The sequence below is a fragment of the Oncorhynchus masou genome, chromosome 22 (genome assembly GCF_036934945.1).
Source record: "Oncorhynchus masou masou isolate Uvic2021 chromosome 22, UVic_Omas_1.1, whole genome shotgun sequence".
NCBI classification, from domain to species: Eukaryota; Metazoa; Chordata; class Actinopteri; order Salmoniformes; family Salmonidae; genus Oncorhynchus; species Oncorhynchus masou.
The window spans coordinates 48,554,416-48,568,850 of NC_088233.1; the positions used below are offsets into that span (position 1 = coordinate 48,554,416).

The 14,435-nt window shown below is 41.1% G+C and overlaps 1 protein-coding gene and 1 long non-coding RNA gene across 3 annotated transcripts; one reads left to right on the forward strand and one right to left on the reverse strand.

Annotated features, from left to right (window-relative positions):
- The first annotated feature begins 1,458 nt into the window (after nt 1–1,458).
- LOC135509618 (uncharacterized) lies at nt 1,459–12,841 on the forward strand. Its single transcript, XR_010450952.1, has 3 exons — nt 1,459–1,650; nt 1,877–1,939; nt 12,767–12,841. It is a non-coding gene; the product is annotated as an uncharacterized LOC135509618 (long non-coding RNA).
- Nucleotides 3,346–14,237, reverse strand: LOC135509617 (G/T mismatch-specific thymine DNA glycosylase-like). 2 transcript variants are annotated; one of them, XM_064930414.1, is made up of 11 exons: nt 14,109–14,237; nt 13,756–13,826; nt 12,749–12,972; nt 12,158–12,357; nt 11,837–11,906; nt 11,408–11,543; nt 11,139–11,221; nt 10,933–11,027; nt 10,513–10,687; nt 4,040–4,165; nt 3,346–3,811 (listed from the first exon to the last, which is right to left on the reverse strand). In XM_064930414.1, the coding sequence occupies exons 2-11, from the start codon at nt 13,809–13,811 to the stop codon at nt 3,666–3,668; spliced, it is 1,311 nt and encodes a 436-aa protein (XP_064786486.1). In that variant the 5' UTR covers nt 13,812–13,826; nt 14,109–14,237; the 3' UTR covers nt 3,346–3,665. The 2 variants fall into 2 exon arrangements, with proteins under 2 accessions (XP_064786486.1, XP_064786487.1); XM_064930415.1 differs by lacking the exon at nt 13,756–13,826.
- Nucleotides 14,238–14,435: the final 198 nt, after the last annotated feature.

Below are 14,435 nucleotides of genomic sequence, written 5' to 3' on the forward strand. Positions count from 1 at the left end.
CATTACTCCAGAGAACGTGTTTCCACTGCTTCAGAGTTCAATGGCGGTCAGCATTACACCCCTCCAGCCAATGCTTGGCATTGCACATGGTGATCTTAGGCTTGTGTACGACTGCTCGGCCATGGAAACCCATTTCATGATGCTCCCGACGAACAGTTCTTGTGCTGACGTTGCTTCCTGAAGCAGTTTGGAACTCGGTATTGAGTGTTGAAAATGAGGACAGACGATTTTTACACGCTGCGTGTTTCAGCACTTGGCGGTCCCATTCTGTGAGCTTGTGTGGCCTACCACTTCGCGGCTGAGCCGTTGTTAGACTCCTTTTCCATGTCACAATAACAGCACTTACAGTTGACGGGGCAGCTCTAGCAGGGCAGAAATGTGACGAACTGACTTGTTGGAAAGGTGGCATCCTATGACTGTACCAATTTGAAAGTCACTGAGCTCTTCAGTAAGGCCATTTTACTGCCAATGTTTGTCTATGGAGTTTGCATGGCTGTATGCTAGATTTTATACACCTGTCAGCAACAGGTGTGGCTGAATTAGCCAAATCCACTAATTCGAAGGGGTGTCCAAACACTTGTGTATATATAGTGTATTTGTGGCAACCGTTAGTGGTAGTGTGTACCAGTTTAAGTGGTTTTATTGTTATGATGATGAAGGTTGAGCACCTCCTTCGTCCACTCCCAGTTCTACAAGCATTGTAAGAGCCTGTGACAATCAAGAGCTACACTTTAAAGAGGTTACTGTGCATTTTCTGATAACTTAATGGGAGTTGGTCACCAAGAAGTTCATGTTTATTTTTCAATAAATTACTGTCAGCTTGCTGCAAGTAGTTATTGTAAAATTCACAGTAACTTACTGTGGCTGATCCCTGTCATGCTCACTGACTTGTTGATGTGACAGGAAGGTCAGTTGGCTCTCAACTAAAATGTTGAGGTCTGGTGAGGGAGGCTGAGTCTCAAGTGTACTCACCACAAAGAATGATTAGTAGTTGTCAGCTAATGTTAAGCTATCTTGTAATCAGCAAAGTTCAGTGAAAGTACAGTAAGTTAATGGCAGCTAGTTGCAGATAAGTTACTAGCAGTTACTGGTTATTAAGTTACTGTGAATTTGGATAGCTTTTTGACACTGATAGCTAGGGCTGGGCGATAAATCAATAATTGTAAACCATAAACCATTTAAGCACCCTACCTGAAAAATGGTTACACATCACCCTCAAAGAACCCCTCAACATTTGTGTGTGTGTAGTAACAACATTGCATTCACATTTTTCTTTACTACTTGTTTTGCCATGTTTTGCATTGGGTTGAAAGATTTGTTACACAATAGAGCCCCACAATGGTGTCATAAAACCCCCAAAATCCTAGTGGTCAAACAGGGAAATGGTTCCAATCGTTTTTTCCACCATTCATTTTTCCCATAGGGAATTTTAGCACTTCAAATAAGGGCTGTGTTTCGTGTAGCCTTCCTCTGGCGTGACGTTTTGAAAACCAATGTAAATTTCTCTCGGACAAGGTGATTTTTATCAATATGTTCATCTCTATTTAATTTGATTCAAAAATGCTAATTAGCATCAAAGTAGACATCATGCAAGACTACAAATCCCCAAAGCTCCTGCATGTCATCTCCAGCTGACACCTTTGCTAACAGGTATTGTGTTAATTTAAAACTTGCACAAGACATTTCACAGAATTGTCCATTCCAAGAAATTTAGCCAATTTATGAATTACTCAATTTAGCTAACATTACATCGTAATCCAGAAATTCTTACCTTTGCCTCAATTCGGCAGTCTCATCTCAATCATGGCATTTGTAGTTCTTTATGATAGCCACATTAACAGCTAATTAGCGTTTCATTTTTTGGGGGTAAATACAGGCGTCTATTGATGTCACCTGGTGGTCCAAGAGAGATTTCCACTTATCAAAATGTCACACCAGGGTAAGCCTACACAAAACACATCCCTTATTTTAAGTGTTTCTAAAATCCGCCATTGGGAAAAATGAATAGTGGAAAAACGATTAGAACCCTTTCCTTGTTTGACCGCTAGGTTTTATGGGTATTATGAATATGGACAATCCCTATTCCACTTGTGGCTGTGAAATAAAAACTATGCAATTACAACAGTACGACAATATCGTATTAGTGTCAGAACAACTGAACTTACCCATGTCTACCATTTCTGTTTGTTATTGAAGATTTTAAACCCAACGTCATCATCACCACCAGATAAGTCCAGCACTCATTCAGGCCAGGCTTTTAGGTTTGAATGGGATAATCTATATTTTCTTTAGGGTCAATATAAATCCTCAATTACACAACAAAGTGTAGCCTCAAAACAAGACTGAGTTACAGGGAGCAAGATTTCTTCCTCAAAAAGATACAACCCAGTAAGTAAATTGAAACACACTCATAATCCATGAGTAGAATTCAGCCACTCGCATACACTTTATAGACTGATTGACATGATGTAGCCAGAATGTTTTTCACAGGTGTGTCAGGAAAGCTTGACTCAGCTTCAGGTAGCCTTGCGGTTAGAGCGTTGGGCCAGTAACCAAAAGGTTGCTGGATCAAATCCCCGAGCTGACAAGGTAAAAATCTGTAGTTCTGTACTCTGAACAAGGCAGTTAACCCACTGTTCCCCAGTAGGCCATCATTGTAAATGAGAATTTGTTCTTAACTGACTTGCCTAGTCACATACAAAAATAAAGCTTACTACAATCCATGTAAATTATAAACACCTCCACCTAACCATTTTGGTTACGGTTTGACATGCTTATTTCTGATTAATGAAAGGCGTGATGCAATTCTGGGTGCATTAACACTTTCGCATGTGAAATTGTAAGTCGCCGGTCTCATTTATTTGGCAATTACTTTGCAGCTCTGCTGAAGTGAAATATATGGGTCAGTATTAAAATGAGTGATACAAAACGCCATAAACATCCGTCACAAGGAGGAAACTGGGGCTGCCTTCACCTGATCTTGAGCAACTGAAACTGTGTGCAAAAAGGCCTTGAGAGACCTGCTGGAACTGCTGACAAGGTGGCCGTGAATCCAGAAGATGGAAATTAGGATCATGGTCATTTGGGCACACGTTACGGTTAAAAATAAAATAAATAAAAAACGCTTAACATTTCAGTTCACCTCCGTTCTGTTTTCTTCAAACCTTTTCAGCAGTCGAAGTCACTGAACAGAAAACGGAAGCAAACGGGGAGGTAACTATCTGAATATTTCAACAAAAGAAACGCTTGTTTTCGTGTCCCGTTGCCATAGGTTTTGATACGGTGTGCCCTAATGAGTCATGAACAATGTACATCAATAAGTTCTGTGATCACACAAAATTACTGTCAGTTTTACAACTGATTTAATATCTCGGTAATAACAAACTTGAAAATTCCAGAGCACAATTACACTTCCACAAGTGAGATATACGACAAAATTCCCATTCTTTAAAAATATAAAAATAAGACACTAGACACATGCTGTATGAAATGCAATAAATAGTTACAAAATTAAAAAAAAAAAAATGGCCTGTGTTTTAAAGAGGATTTGAAAATGGGAGTCCAGTCAAGATGGGCCATTTCCCCTCCGTCTTCCTTCTAGTGTGACGCATGCATTATGATGCCTCAAACGGTATGACCCAATGACTCTTCTTGTGGGACCTTCTTCAAAAGGTTTCTGCTCCCAACTGAGGTTGAGGTACATTGCTACTGTTACAGCTAATGTCTGGTATCTGGTCCGCAAACGACTGTGTCATCCACTGGTCGTATGGCATGTGGCTCATTGCTGTAGCTTGGTCCTTACTGGGCATTCCTGAAAGAAGCAAAAAAAAAAACAAAAAAAAGAGAATATATTCATTACATATGTCATTTTAGATTAACAAACTTAAAACCTGTATGACTAGTGATGCTAACTTGTCTCATCTTTCGGGTCTACTTTTCGATCAGCCTCAAATGGCCCAGGTTAACTAACGAAAGCTTTTTAAAAATTTAAAAACACAAGCACTCTGGTCTTAAGAAACCGACAGAAACCTACTCTCACCAGTCTCTTTGGTGGAGGAAATGTTGCAGTAGCTGGTGCTTTGCTTTGCATCCTGGGACGCCCCACCGCAGTTCTCGTACTCCGGATCCACCTGCTCTTCCTTGATGGCCATCCTCTTAGCATCTTCTGTAGCGCAGCGATACAGGAAATACAAGGTTACTCATCTTCAACACTCTGAACTGCCTTGACAAACAGATGACATTTGTTTCTCCTTTGCGTGTACACCAAACGACTGAATATAATTTGCCTAACATGAAGGGTATGATTATCATCATATCAGTCATATTCATTATGCAAGGGTGTCCACCCACTGTGCCCAGAGTGGGTGAAAACGCACATTGGTGATGAAATTTCACTTCCTTATGTTATTAAAAATACATTTTAGCAAGACAAATGATTATTCATGTTCTGAATAGTTCAGTGGGATCTTTCTCTAACATAATAATGTTTATTATATCTAAAAAAGTTGGACTTCGTAAGATAATAGATCCAATAATAAATACAGAGCTCTGACATAGCCATGCAGGTTTTAAAGAACTTTTGAGGATTTTACAAATTTGTGGTCGTTGTCTTAAGTAGTTTCCGTGGGTCGCAGAAAGTAAAATTAGCATGACATGAGCTGAATTAATGTAAAAGGCTTTTGAAAATGAGCTTGGTATTCGCTCAATGCTCCATTGACATTTCGCAAAGATACGCTTGTTTCTGTGAGAACTCCTTGAAAAAGAACAGGAATTTCTAATTAAATATGAAATGTATACTAAAATACTACATGTCATGACTCAAAATCCTATCTCTATATTGTTTTATGTCCTGCGGATTCAAGAAGAAACATGAGTTCAATGGGAAAGTGAGCCTGTCTCGTAGCCAGTCGCCTTAATTCTTGCACAGAATTCAGCGTAGCTGACGCGATGCAACTTTCCAGATTTGATTTTTAACCACTTTTCCCACTGCCATGGATTTTGTCACCCTAATTCTGACCATATTACAAGGGTAAACACTCCAACAACTTTTAAACCGTTTATGATAGAGACCTGATGTTTGGACCATTTGTTTTTCTTTGAGGGTTATCTACAAAATTAACATATGTTACCCATTGTTCAAAATATGTGTTTTTGATTGGACACCCTACTTATCAATGACATTATATTCAGTGTATATAGGGCCTTCAGAAAGTATTCACACCCCTTGACTTTCCCCACATTTTGTTGTGTTACAGCCTGAATTTAACATGGATTGAATTGAGATTGTGTCACTGGCCTACACACAATGCCCCCTAATGTCAGTGGAATTATGTTTTTAGAATTCTAATTTTTTTTTTTTTAAATGAATAGATTATGTCTTGAGTCCATAAGTATTCAACCCCTTTTATGGCAAGCCTAAATACATTCAGGAGTAAAAATTGGCTTAACAAGTCACATAGGTTGCATGGACTCACTGTGTGCAATAATAGTGTTTAACATTACTTTTAATTGACTACCTCATCTTCATTGTAAATAAGAATTTGTCCTTAACTGACTTGATGACAAGATGGCGCTGACAGATATGGCAGCTCTGCTTCTAGCTCCTAAGCAACTTTACAGAATTTCGTTTTTTTGTGTGTTATTTCTTACATTATTTGCCCAAGAAGTTTGTATTGTTACATACAGCCGGAAATAACTTTTGGATATCAGAGCGACGGTAACTCCCCAGCATTACAAGGAATATGACTTTCCCGAATTGGATCCTTAGTTTGTACCCCCCCCAGGGCAATTTAACTTATCCCAGAGGCTGCTCCAAGACAACGCCGGCAGAGAAGAGGTATTTGGAGTGGACTTCTAATCAGACTCTGGAGACATGCACACCATCCACCGCTTCCGAGTATATTACTCGCTAATCTTCAGTCTCTGGACAATAAAGTAGACGAGAATCAGGGCGAGAATCTCCTTCCAGAGAGACATCAGGGACTGTAACATACTCTGTTTCACAGAATCATGGCTCTCTCCGGATATACTGTCCCCATCCATACAGACAGCTGGATTCTCAGTACATTGCGCAGACAGTAATAAATAACTCTCCGGAGTTGAGTCTATTTTGCTCCTCCCTTCCTATAGGCAGAAACTCAAACAGGACGTGCCCATGCTAAGGTATATTCAACGCTGGTCTGACCAATCGGAATCCATGCTTCAAGATTGTTTTGATAACGTGGACTGGGATATGTTCAGAGAAGAACATCGATGCATACACTGACACGTGAATAGCAGATGTTGTTCTCACTGTGACTATTAAAACCTACCCAAACCAGAAACCGTGGATAGTTGGCAGCATTCACGCAAAACTGAAAGTGCAAACCACTGCATTTAACCATGGCAAGGTGACTGGGAATTTATTTTATCTTTATTTAACTAGGCAAGTCAATAAAGCTGAATAAAAAGTGTAGTTATTCCCTCCGTAAAACAATTAAACAGGCAAAACGTCAGTACAGAGACAAAGTGGAGTCGCAATTCAACAGCTCTGACACGAAACGTATGTGGCAGGGTCTACAGCCAATCACGGACGACAGAGGGAACATCAGCCACGTCGCGGACACAGACGTCTTGCTCCCGGACAAGCTAAACACCTCCTTCGACCCGCTTTGACGATAACACAGTGTCCCCGACGCGGACCGCTCCCAAGGACTGCGGGCTCTCGTTCTCCGAGGCCAACGTGAGTAAGACATTTAAACATGTTAACCCTCGCAAGGTTGCCAGCCCAGACGGCATCCCGAGCAGCGTCCTCAGAGACAGCGCAGACCAGCTGGCTGGAGTGTTTACGGACATATTCAATCTCACCCTATCCCAGTCTGCTGTCCCCACGTGCTTCAATATGGCCACCATTGTTCCAGTACCCAAGAAAGTTAAGGTAACTGAACTAAATGAATATCACCCCGTAGCACTCACTTTTGTCATCACGAAGTAATTTGAAAGGCTAGTTAAAGATCATGTCACCTCTACCTTACACTATAGACCAACTTATATTTGCATACAACCCCAATAGATCCACAAACTATGCAATTGCCATTGCACTGCATACCTCCCTATCCCATGTGGATAAGAGTAATACCTATGTAAGAATACTGTTCATTGACTATTGCTCATCATTCAGCACCATACTACCCTCCAAGCTCTTTAAGCTCAGGGCCCTGGGTCTGAACCCCACCCTGTGCAACTGGGTCCTGGACTTCCTGACGGGCCGCCCCCAGGTGATGAAGCTAGGAAACAACACCTTCACTTTGCTGATCCTCAACACACGGGCCCCACAAGGGTGAATGCGCAGCCCCCTCCTGTACTCCCTGTTCACCCATGACTGCGTGGCCACGCATGCCTCCAACTCAATCATCAAGTTTGCAGACGACACTGCAGTGGTAGGCTTGATTACCATCAATGACGAGAAAGCCTACAGGGAGGAGGTGAGGGCCCTGGCGGAGTGGTGCCAGGAAAATAACCTCTCTCTCAACACAAAGGAGATGATCATGGACTTTAGGAAACAGCAGAGGGAGCACGCCCTTATCCACATCGACGGGACCTCAGTGGAGAAGGTGAAAAGCTTCAAGTTCCTTTGCGTACACATCATTGACAATCTGAAATGGTCCACCCACACAGACAGTGTGGTGAAGAAGGCGCAACGGCGTCTCTTCAACCTCAGGAGGCTAAAGAAATTTGGCTTGGCCACTAAGACCCTCACAAACTTTTACAGATGAACAATTGAGAGCCTGTTGGGCTATATCACCGCCTGGTACGGCAACTGCGCCGACCTCAACCGCAGGGCTCTCCAGAGGGTGGTGCAGTCTGCCAAATGCATCACCGAGGGCACACTGCCTGCCCTCCAAGACAACTACAGCGCCCAATGTCACAGGAAGGCCAAAAAAGATCATCAAGGACATCAACCACACGATCCACGGCCTGTTCACCCCACTACCATACAGAAGGCGAGGTCAGTACAGCTACATCAAAGCTGGGATCGAGAGTCTGAAAAACAGCTTCTATCTCAAAGCCATCAGACTGTTAAATAGCCGTCTACCACCCGGCACCTTAGTCTGCTAGGGTATATACATAGAATCACTGGTCAAATGTTTACATAACGCTTTACTCATTTCATATGTACATGCTGTATTCTAATCTACTGTATTTTAGTTAATGCCACTGACTTTGCTCGTCCTAATATTTATGTATTTCTTAACTCCATTCTTTTACTTTAGATGTGCGTATTGTTGTGAATTGTTAGACATTGCTAAACTGTTAAACTGTTGGGGCATATACAACACATCACTGAGTACCACTCTTCATATTTTCAAGCATGGTGGTGGGTGCATCATGCTATGGGTATGCTTGTAATCGTTAAGGACTGGGGAGTTTTTCAGGATTAAAAAAAAAAGAGACAGAATGGAGCAAAGCACAGGCAAAATCCTAGAGGAAAACCTGGTTCAGTCGGATTTCCAACAGACACCGGGAAACATATTCACGTTTCAGCAGGACAATAACCTAAAACACAAGATCAAATATTCACTGGAGTTGCTTACCAAGACCGCATTGAATGTTCCTGAGTGGCTTAGTTGCAGTTTTGACTTAAATCTGCTTGAAAATCTATGGTAAGACTTGAAAATGGCTGTCTAGCAATGGTCAACAACCAACTTGACAGAGCTTGAGAAATGTTTAAAAGAATGTGCAAATAATTGTACAATCCAGATGTGCAAAGCTCTTAAGAGACTTACTCAGAAAGACTGGCCAAAGTTAATTCTAACATGTATTGACTCAGGGGTGTAAATATTTACGGAAATCAAATTCTGCATTTAATTTTCAATAAAAATGTCTAAACATGTTTTCACTTTGTCATTAGGGGTATTGTGTGAAGATAATGTATATATACACACACAGCACCAATTAAAATGTTGTACTCATTCCAGGGTTTTACTTTATTTTTACATTGTAGAATAATAGTGAAGACATCGAAACTATGAAATAACACATACGGAATCATGTAGTAACCAATCAACATATTTTATATTTGAGATTCTTCAATGTAGCCACCCTCTGCCTTGATGACAGCTTTGCACACTAGGCATTCTCTCAACCAGCTTCATGAGGTAGTCACCTGGAATGCATTTCAATTAACAGGTGTGCCTTGTTAAAAGTACATTTGTGGAATTTATTTCCTTCTTAATGCATTTGAACCAATCAGGGGTGTTGTGACAAGGTAGGGGTGGTATACAGAAGATAGACCTATTTGGTAAAAGACCAAGTCCATATTAGAGCAAGAACAGCTCAAATAAGCAAAGAGAAATGACAGTCCATCATTACTTTAAGACATGAAGGTCAGTCAATCCACAAAATGTCAAGAACTTTGAAAGTTTCTTCAAGGGAACCAGAGTTTATTAGAGTTAACTGCACTTCAGATTGTAGCCCAAATAAATGCTTCTGAGTTCAAAGAACAGACACCATCTCAACATCAATTGTTCAGAGGAGACTGCGTAAATCAGGCCTTCATGGTCGAATTGCTTCAAAGAAACCACTACTAAACTTGCTTGGGCCAAGAAACACGATCAATGGACATTAGACCGGAGGAAATCTGTCCTTTGGTCTGATGAGTCCAAATTTGAGATTTTGGGTTCCAACCGCTGTCTTTGAGATGCAGAGTAGATTAACGGATGATGTCTGCATATGTGGTTCCCACTGTTAAGCATGGAGGGGGAGGTGTGATGGTGTTTTGCTGGTGACACTGTTGGTGATTCATTTAGCATTCAAGGTACACTTAACCAGCATGGCTACCACAGCATTCTGCAGCGATACGCCATTCCATCTGGTTTGCACTTAGTGGGACAATCATTTGTTTTTCAACAGGACAATGACGCAACTCAACTCCAGACTGTGTAAGGGCTATTTGACCAAGGAGAGTGATGGTGTGCTGCATCAAATGACCTGGCCTCCACAATTACCCGACCTTAACCCAATTGAGATTGAAGTCCAACTCATCCCAAACAAAGTGAAGGAAAAGCAGCCAACAAGTGCTCAGCATATGTGGGAACTTCTTCAAGACTGTTGGAAAAGCATTCCAGGTGAAGCTGGTTTTGAGAATGCCAAGAGTGTGCAAAGCTGTCATCAAGGCAAAGGGTGGCTATATTTTGATTTGTCTTAACACTTTTTTGGTTACTACATTCAAACATCCATGTGTTTTTTCATAGTTTTGATGTCTTCACTATTATTGTACATCGTAGAAAATAGTAAAAATTAAGAAAAACCCTGGAATGAGGTGGTGTGTCCAAACTTTTGACTGGTACTGTATACATATAAATCCATTGTGATTTCTGCCTGTAACAACAAAAATGTGGAATAACTCAAGGGGTTTGAATACTTTCTGATGCACTGTATAAGAGATTCAGTATCCGGCTTTCACACGTTCGTTCTGAAATAGCCAAATGAACGAGACTTTGAAGTGTGGCAAAGGGAGACTAATTCAGTTACCTTTGGCAAGTCCCAAGTCGAAGTGGTACTCTGTCTCTTGCACCTCACGGGCGACTGGGGCCACACCCTTGATCTTGTCCCGTAGCTCCTTCAGCTTGATGTAGAAGTGAACCTTGTCCTGAGCGCGGGGGAACTGGGCACAGCGGGGGCTTGACGAGGGCATCAAGTAGCACACCTGGGTTGTATTTAATGAGTGAAAACGTTCGCAACATTGCAGGTAGGAATGTAATGTGTAGAGCCGACATGACTCACAAACACTAAACTTGATCGACACACAATATATTTCTGAATATTCTATAACGCTGCACCCTCTTGAACAGACCCCAAAAGAACAGTAGGAAGAGCCAATTAGAGGAACAGCCAATGAGAGAATGGCTACAAACATTTGCGACTTCTTTCTATTTTGGTAAAACTACTTACCGTTTCGGTGTCTGGGATTGTGTACGGCTGTAAGCCGAACTCGAGTTTCTTTGCCTTCACTCCAAAGATCTCTTTGCTGAAAATTTCGTAAATACCTGCCAAAGAAGAGCAATGCAATGAATATCATTTTTAATAGTAAGTTAAGTGTAAAAGACAGCATTAAAAAAAATACAATTCTAATTACTGATATCCTCAAATGTTCTCACATTTTCCATTGAAAGCTGCAATTAGTGGCTTGTATTTCTTCAGCTTCTCTACCAATTGATGGCCTCCTTCACGAAACTCTTTGCTGTAGAAATAGCAACAGTTAGCCAAGACAATGAACAGCCAATTTACCATGATGGCAATTCTAAACTGAAGAGAAAACACATCATGCAAGGTAGTTTTATTACTATAAATATTACTGTGATGGCACGTTAAATAACATACATTTGACAATAAATATACATTTGGGAAAAAAAGGGGGGTTTGACACCTTGAGAGGTCTTTGCTTCCTGGCGTTGTCCTCTCCACCATGTTGGTAAAGCCAATGCCATACTTCTCCGGTAAGTTTTGATCGTGCATGTGGTTGAGTTGCTCATCAGTAAGACCAGAGAGGAACAGGCATTTCCCTAAGTTCCGAAACAAGAACAAACTCAATCACTTTCATCGTAATGCTACTAATAACGTGGGTCGTGCTCAGTTAGGTACAAAATGGAAGAAAGCTGTCTCAAATGAGTTAAGCAGGGAGGTACTATCTGAACTTGTCCAACAAGAACAGCGAACTTTTGTTTTCCATTGCACACCGTTTTGCTACGGTGTGCCCCAATAAACATGACCCTGATCAAGCGGTCAGAGTGTCATATTACAGTATTCTGGATATATGGAAATAGAAGTGAAAAAAAGAATACTGAGTGAAACGTACAAAAATGATTTCCTGGGTTTGGGTAATGTCGTCCCTTGTAGGCTGACAATAGTCCTGGATTGATACCAATCTGAGAAAGGGATAATACAATACCTTATTATTGCAACATGCTAGAGATTTTTTTTTGTTTTTATATAAAGTAATTTTTGAGATTTACACAATTCATAGCTTTAATCTAATTAACATTTGCCTTTGATCCACGGGCTATCATTAGGGGAAAATGGTACACACAAAGCAAAATGTAGCCAAACTTCACATCAAAAGTCCTACTCGACATTCCCACTCCGAATATGTCACTCGTTAAATGACGTTAAAACTCACTATCAAAATGTCGAGTTTGTGGTCAATAATGTCTGGCAGGGTTTTGGCCATGACCTCATCCACTGACATGCCATTGAAGCGGTTAAGGGTCCTTTTGGCTTTCTTCAGAGCTTCTGCCTGATCGTGTTCCTCCTGCGGTTGGCCCTCCCCCGGCTTCTGTTTGGGAGGCCTACCTCTCTTTCTCTTCCCTGGCATTGGAGCTAAAAGAAAGAAAATGAACACGTTTGAGGTGAATCTGTTTCAGGCCAGGTGCAGAATCACTTATCTTGATCACATAATGAGTGCCTATCTGGGAAGCAAGGTGATTTCTAGATCAGTGATCCTGTGCAGTCCGACTGCAATGTAGTCTCAAACATGCCCGCTAGTTTTGCAAATGGTGCGAGACAAATATAATTGAATTGATTGACCAATTGATTACAGGAACAGCACTGCACGAGGATGGGTAAATTCATGTTAATACCAGGGAGATGGGGACTGGTGGAAATGTGTTTACGGTATGTGGAGGAAAGAGAGCCCGGAGTGTACAAATATTTACCAAGCAAACATGGTAGATTGCATGGCTGAGTAGGGGGAGGGGCAGTAATCACATACCTTGTGATGTATCCACAGGCTGATGATGTTGGACAATTGGCTCTTGATGGCCGAGGAAGTCATGATGGAAGTCCAGCTCTTGGTGGACTGGGAGCTCCTGGTGGACCGACAGCTCTGTCATGACCCGGTCCTCTCTGGATCCCTCCATGTAATGGCCCATATGACCTGTGTTATGGTACTGCATCACATGTTGAGCTTGGGGATGCTGCTGGGTGGACTGGTACCTACAGGTCGAGAAGACAACAGGACAAGAGGCAGACTGGGGTGACACTATCTTCTTTTGTCTTCAGAGGATTTTTCCCGACACGAGACGAAACTGATGACAAACAAATGGCACACCAACGATGGAAGGGCCCATAGAGAAATTGTTCATGCTCCTAGGATCTGAGAATGAGTTTACATCAATGATAGCGGCCTTCAAAGAATACATGTTTCACACACACATTGGTTTGACATGTCGTTTCCTGGTCAAAAAAAAACAACTTATGGCCCTACTTATGGGCCAATCATTTTATATGGATGTGTGCCATTAATGACCATGTTTTAATGAAGCATATTTTTTAAGGTCTAGGACTACTTTAGTTAAATGTAAATGGCCTATCAATGACACGTTGCCTCATACTCTACATCAGAGTAACTTTGCATATACACTTTCAATTTCCGTTTTTTTTTCATTGCAAATCTTACATTTGATCATGTAACATGTAGAGAGATGTCTTTGTTTTGTCGGTCTGTTTTTCTGAATTCCTGCCTCTGTCCGTCTATACAGGACCATTATTGCTTCTTCATTTTAAAAGTAGTGTTGCAATAAGAAGCATGCTTTTTTTCTGAATGTGTTTGTGATGACAATTAAGCATTGCCTAGTGTAGGCCTCGACAATAGTAACTGTTTTGTCAGTTGTTACAAAATGCTATTTATTTCATCATGATATAGACTGCACTGACACTCCACAACAATTTTATTTTAAGCAAACCCTCCAACACCAATACATTTGGAGGACAACTCACCACTGTTGGAGATAATCCGTAGGAACCGTCAGTGACGTATACTGCTTTTCTTCCATCTTTACGAGGATTTACTTAAATAAATTAATATTCATGTTGCTGTTAGCTACAATGATATGTCTTTACGCTCTAAGTTACCACAGTAGGAGTATTGACAAGCTGTAGGTCTTTAGATTTGGCAAACGGATTGTTATCATAGCACCACAAAGACGTCTGGTGGTAGGAAGGGCTACGGACAACCAACATTCATTCTAGCTACACAGTCTACTATACTAAAAAAAGCTTTCTGGAAAATTGTGAGGAGGGTATATAAACGTGCTACCGTAACTAATAAAATATGTTGTGTATAGACATACCTGTTATACATATGTTTACAATTCCCTTTTCAGCAAATGCACCGAATGAGGGCGATCAATGCACCCAAAACAAAGACCATTTAGGAACATTGGGGGGATCTGTCTTCAGTTTGTTGGCTTGTTCTTAGCAAAAGTATTTGCATTGTCGCCACCTACTGGGTTGGAGTATGGATCTGGGCTCACATCAACTTGACTTTTTGTGCCATTAACCCATTATATTTAAATGTAGCTTATCTACACACTGTAGGTACATTACGCTTTTTACCAGAATGGAAAAAGTAGTTTCATAATTTCACAACTAAAGATTCCATCTCTCGAAAACGTAAC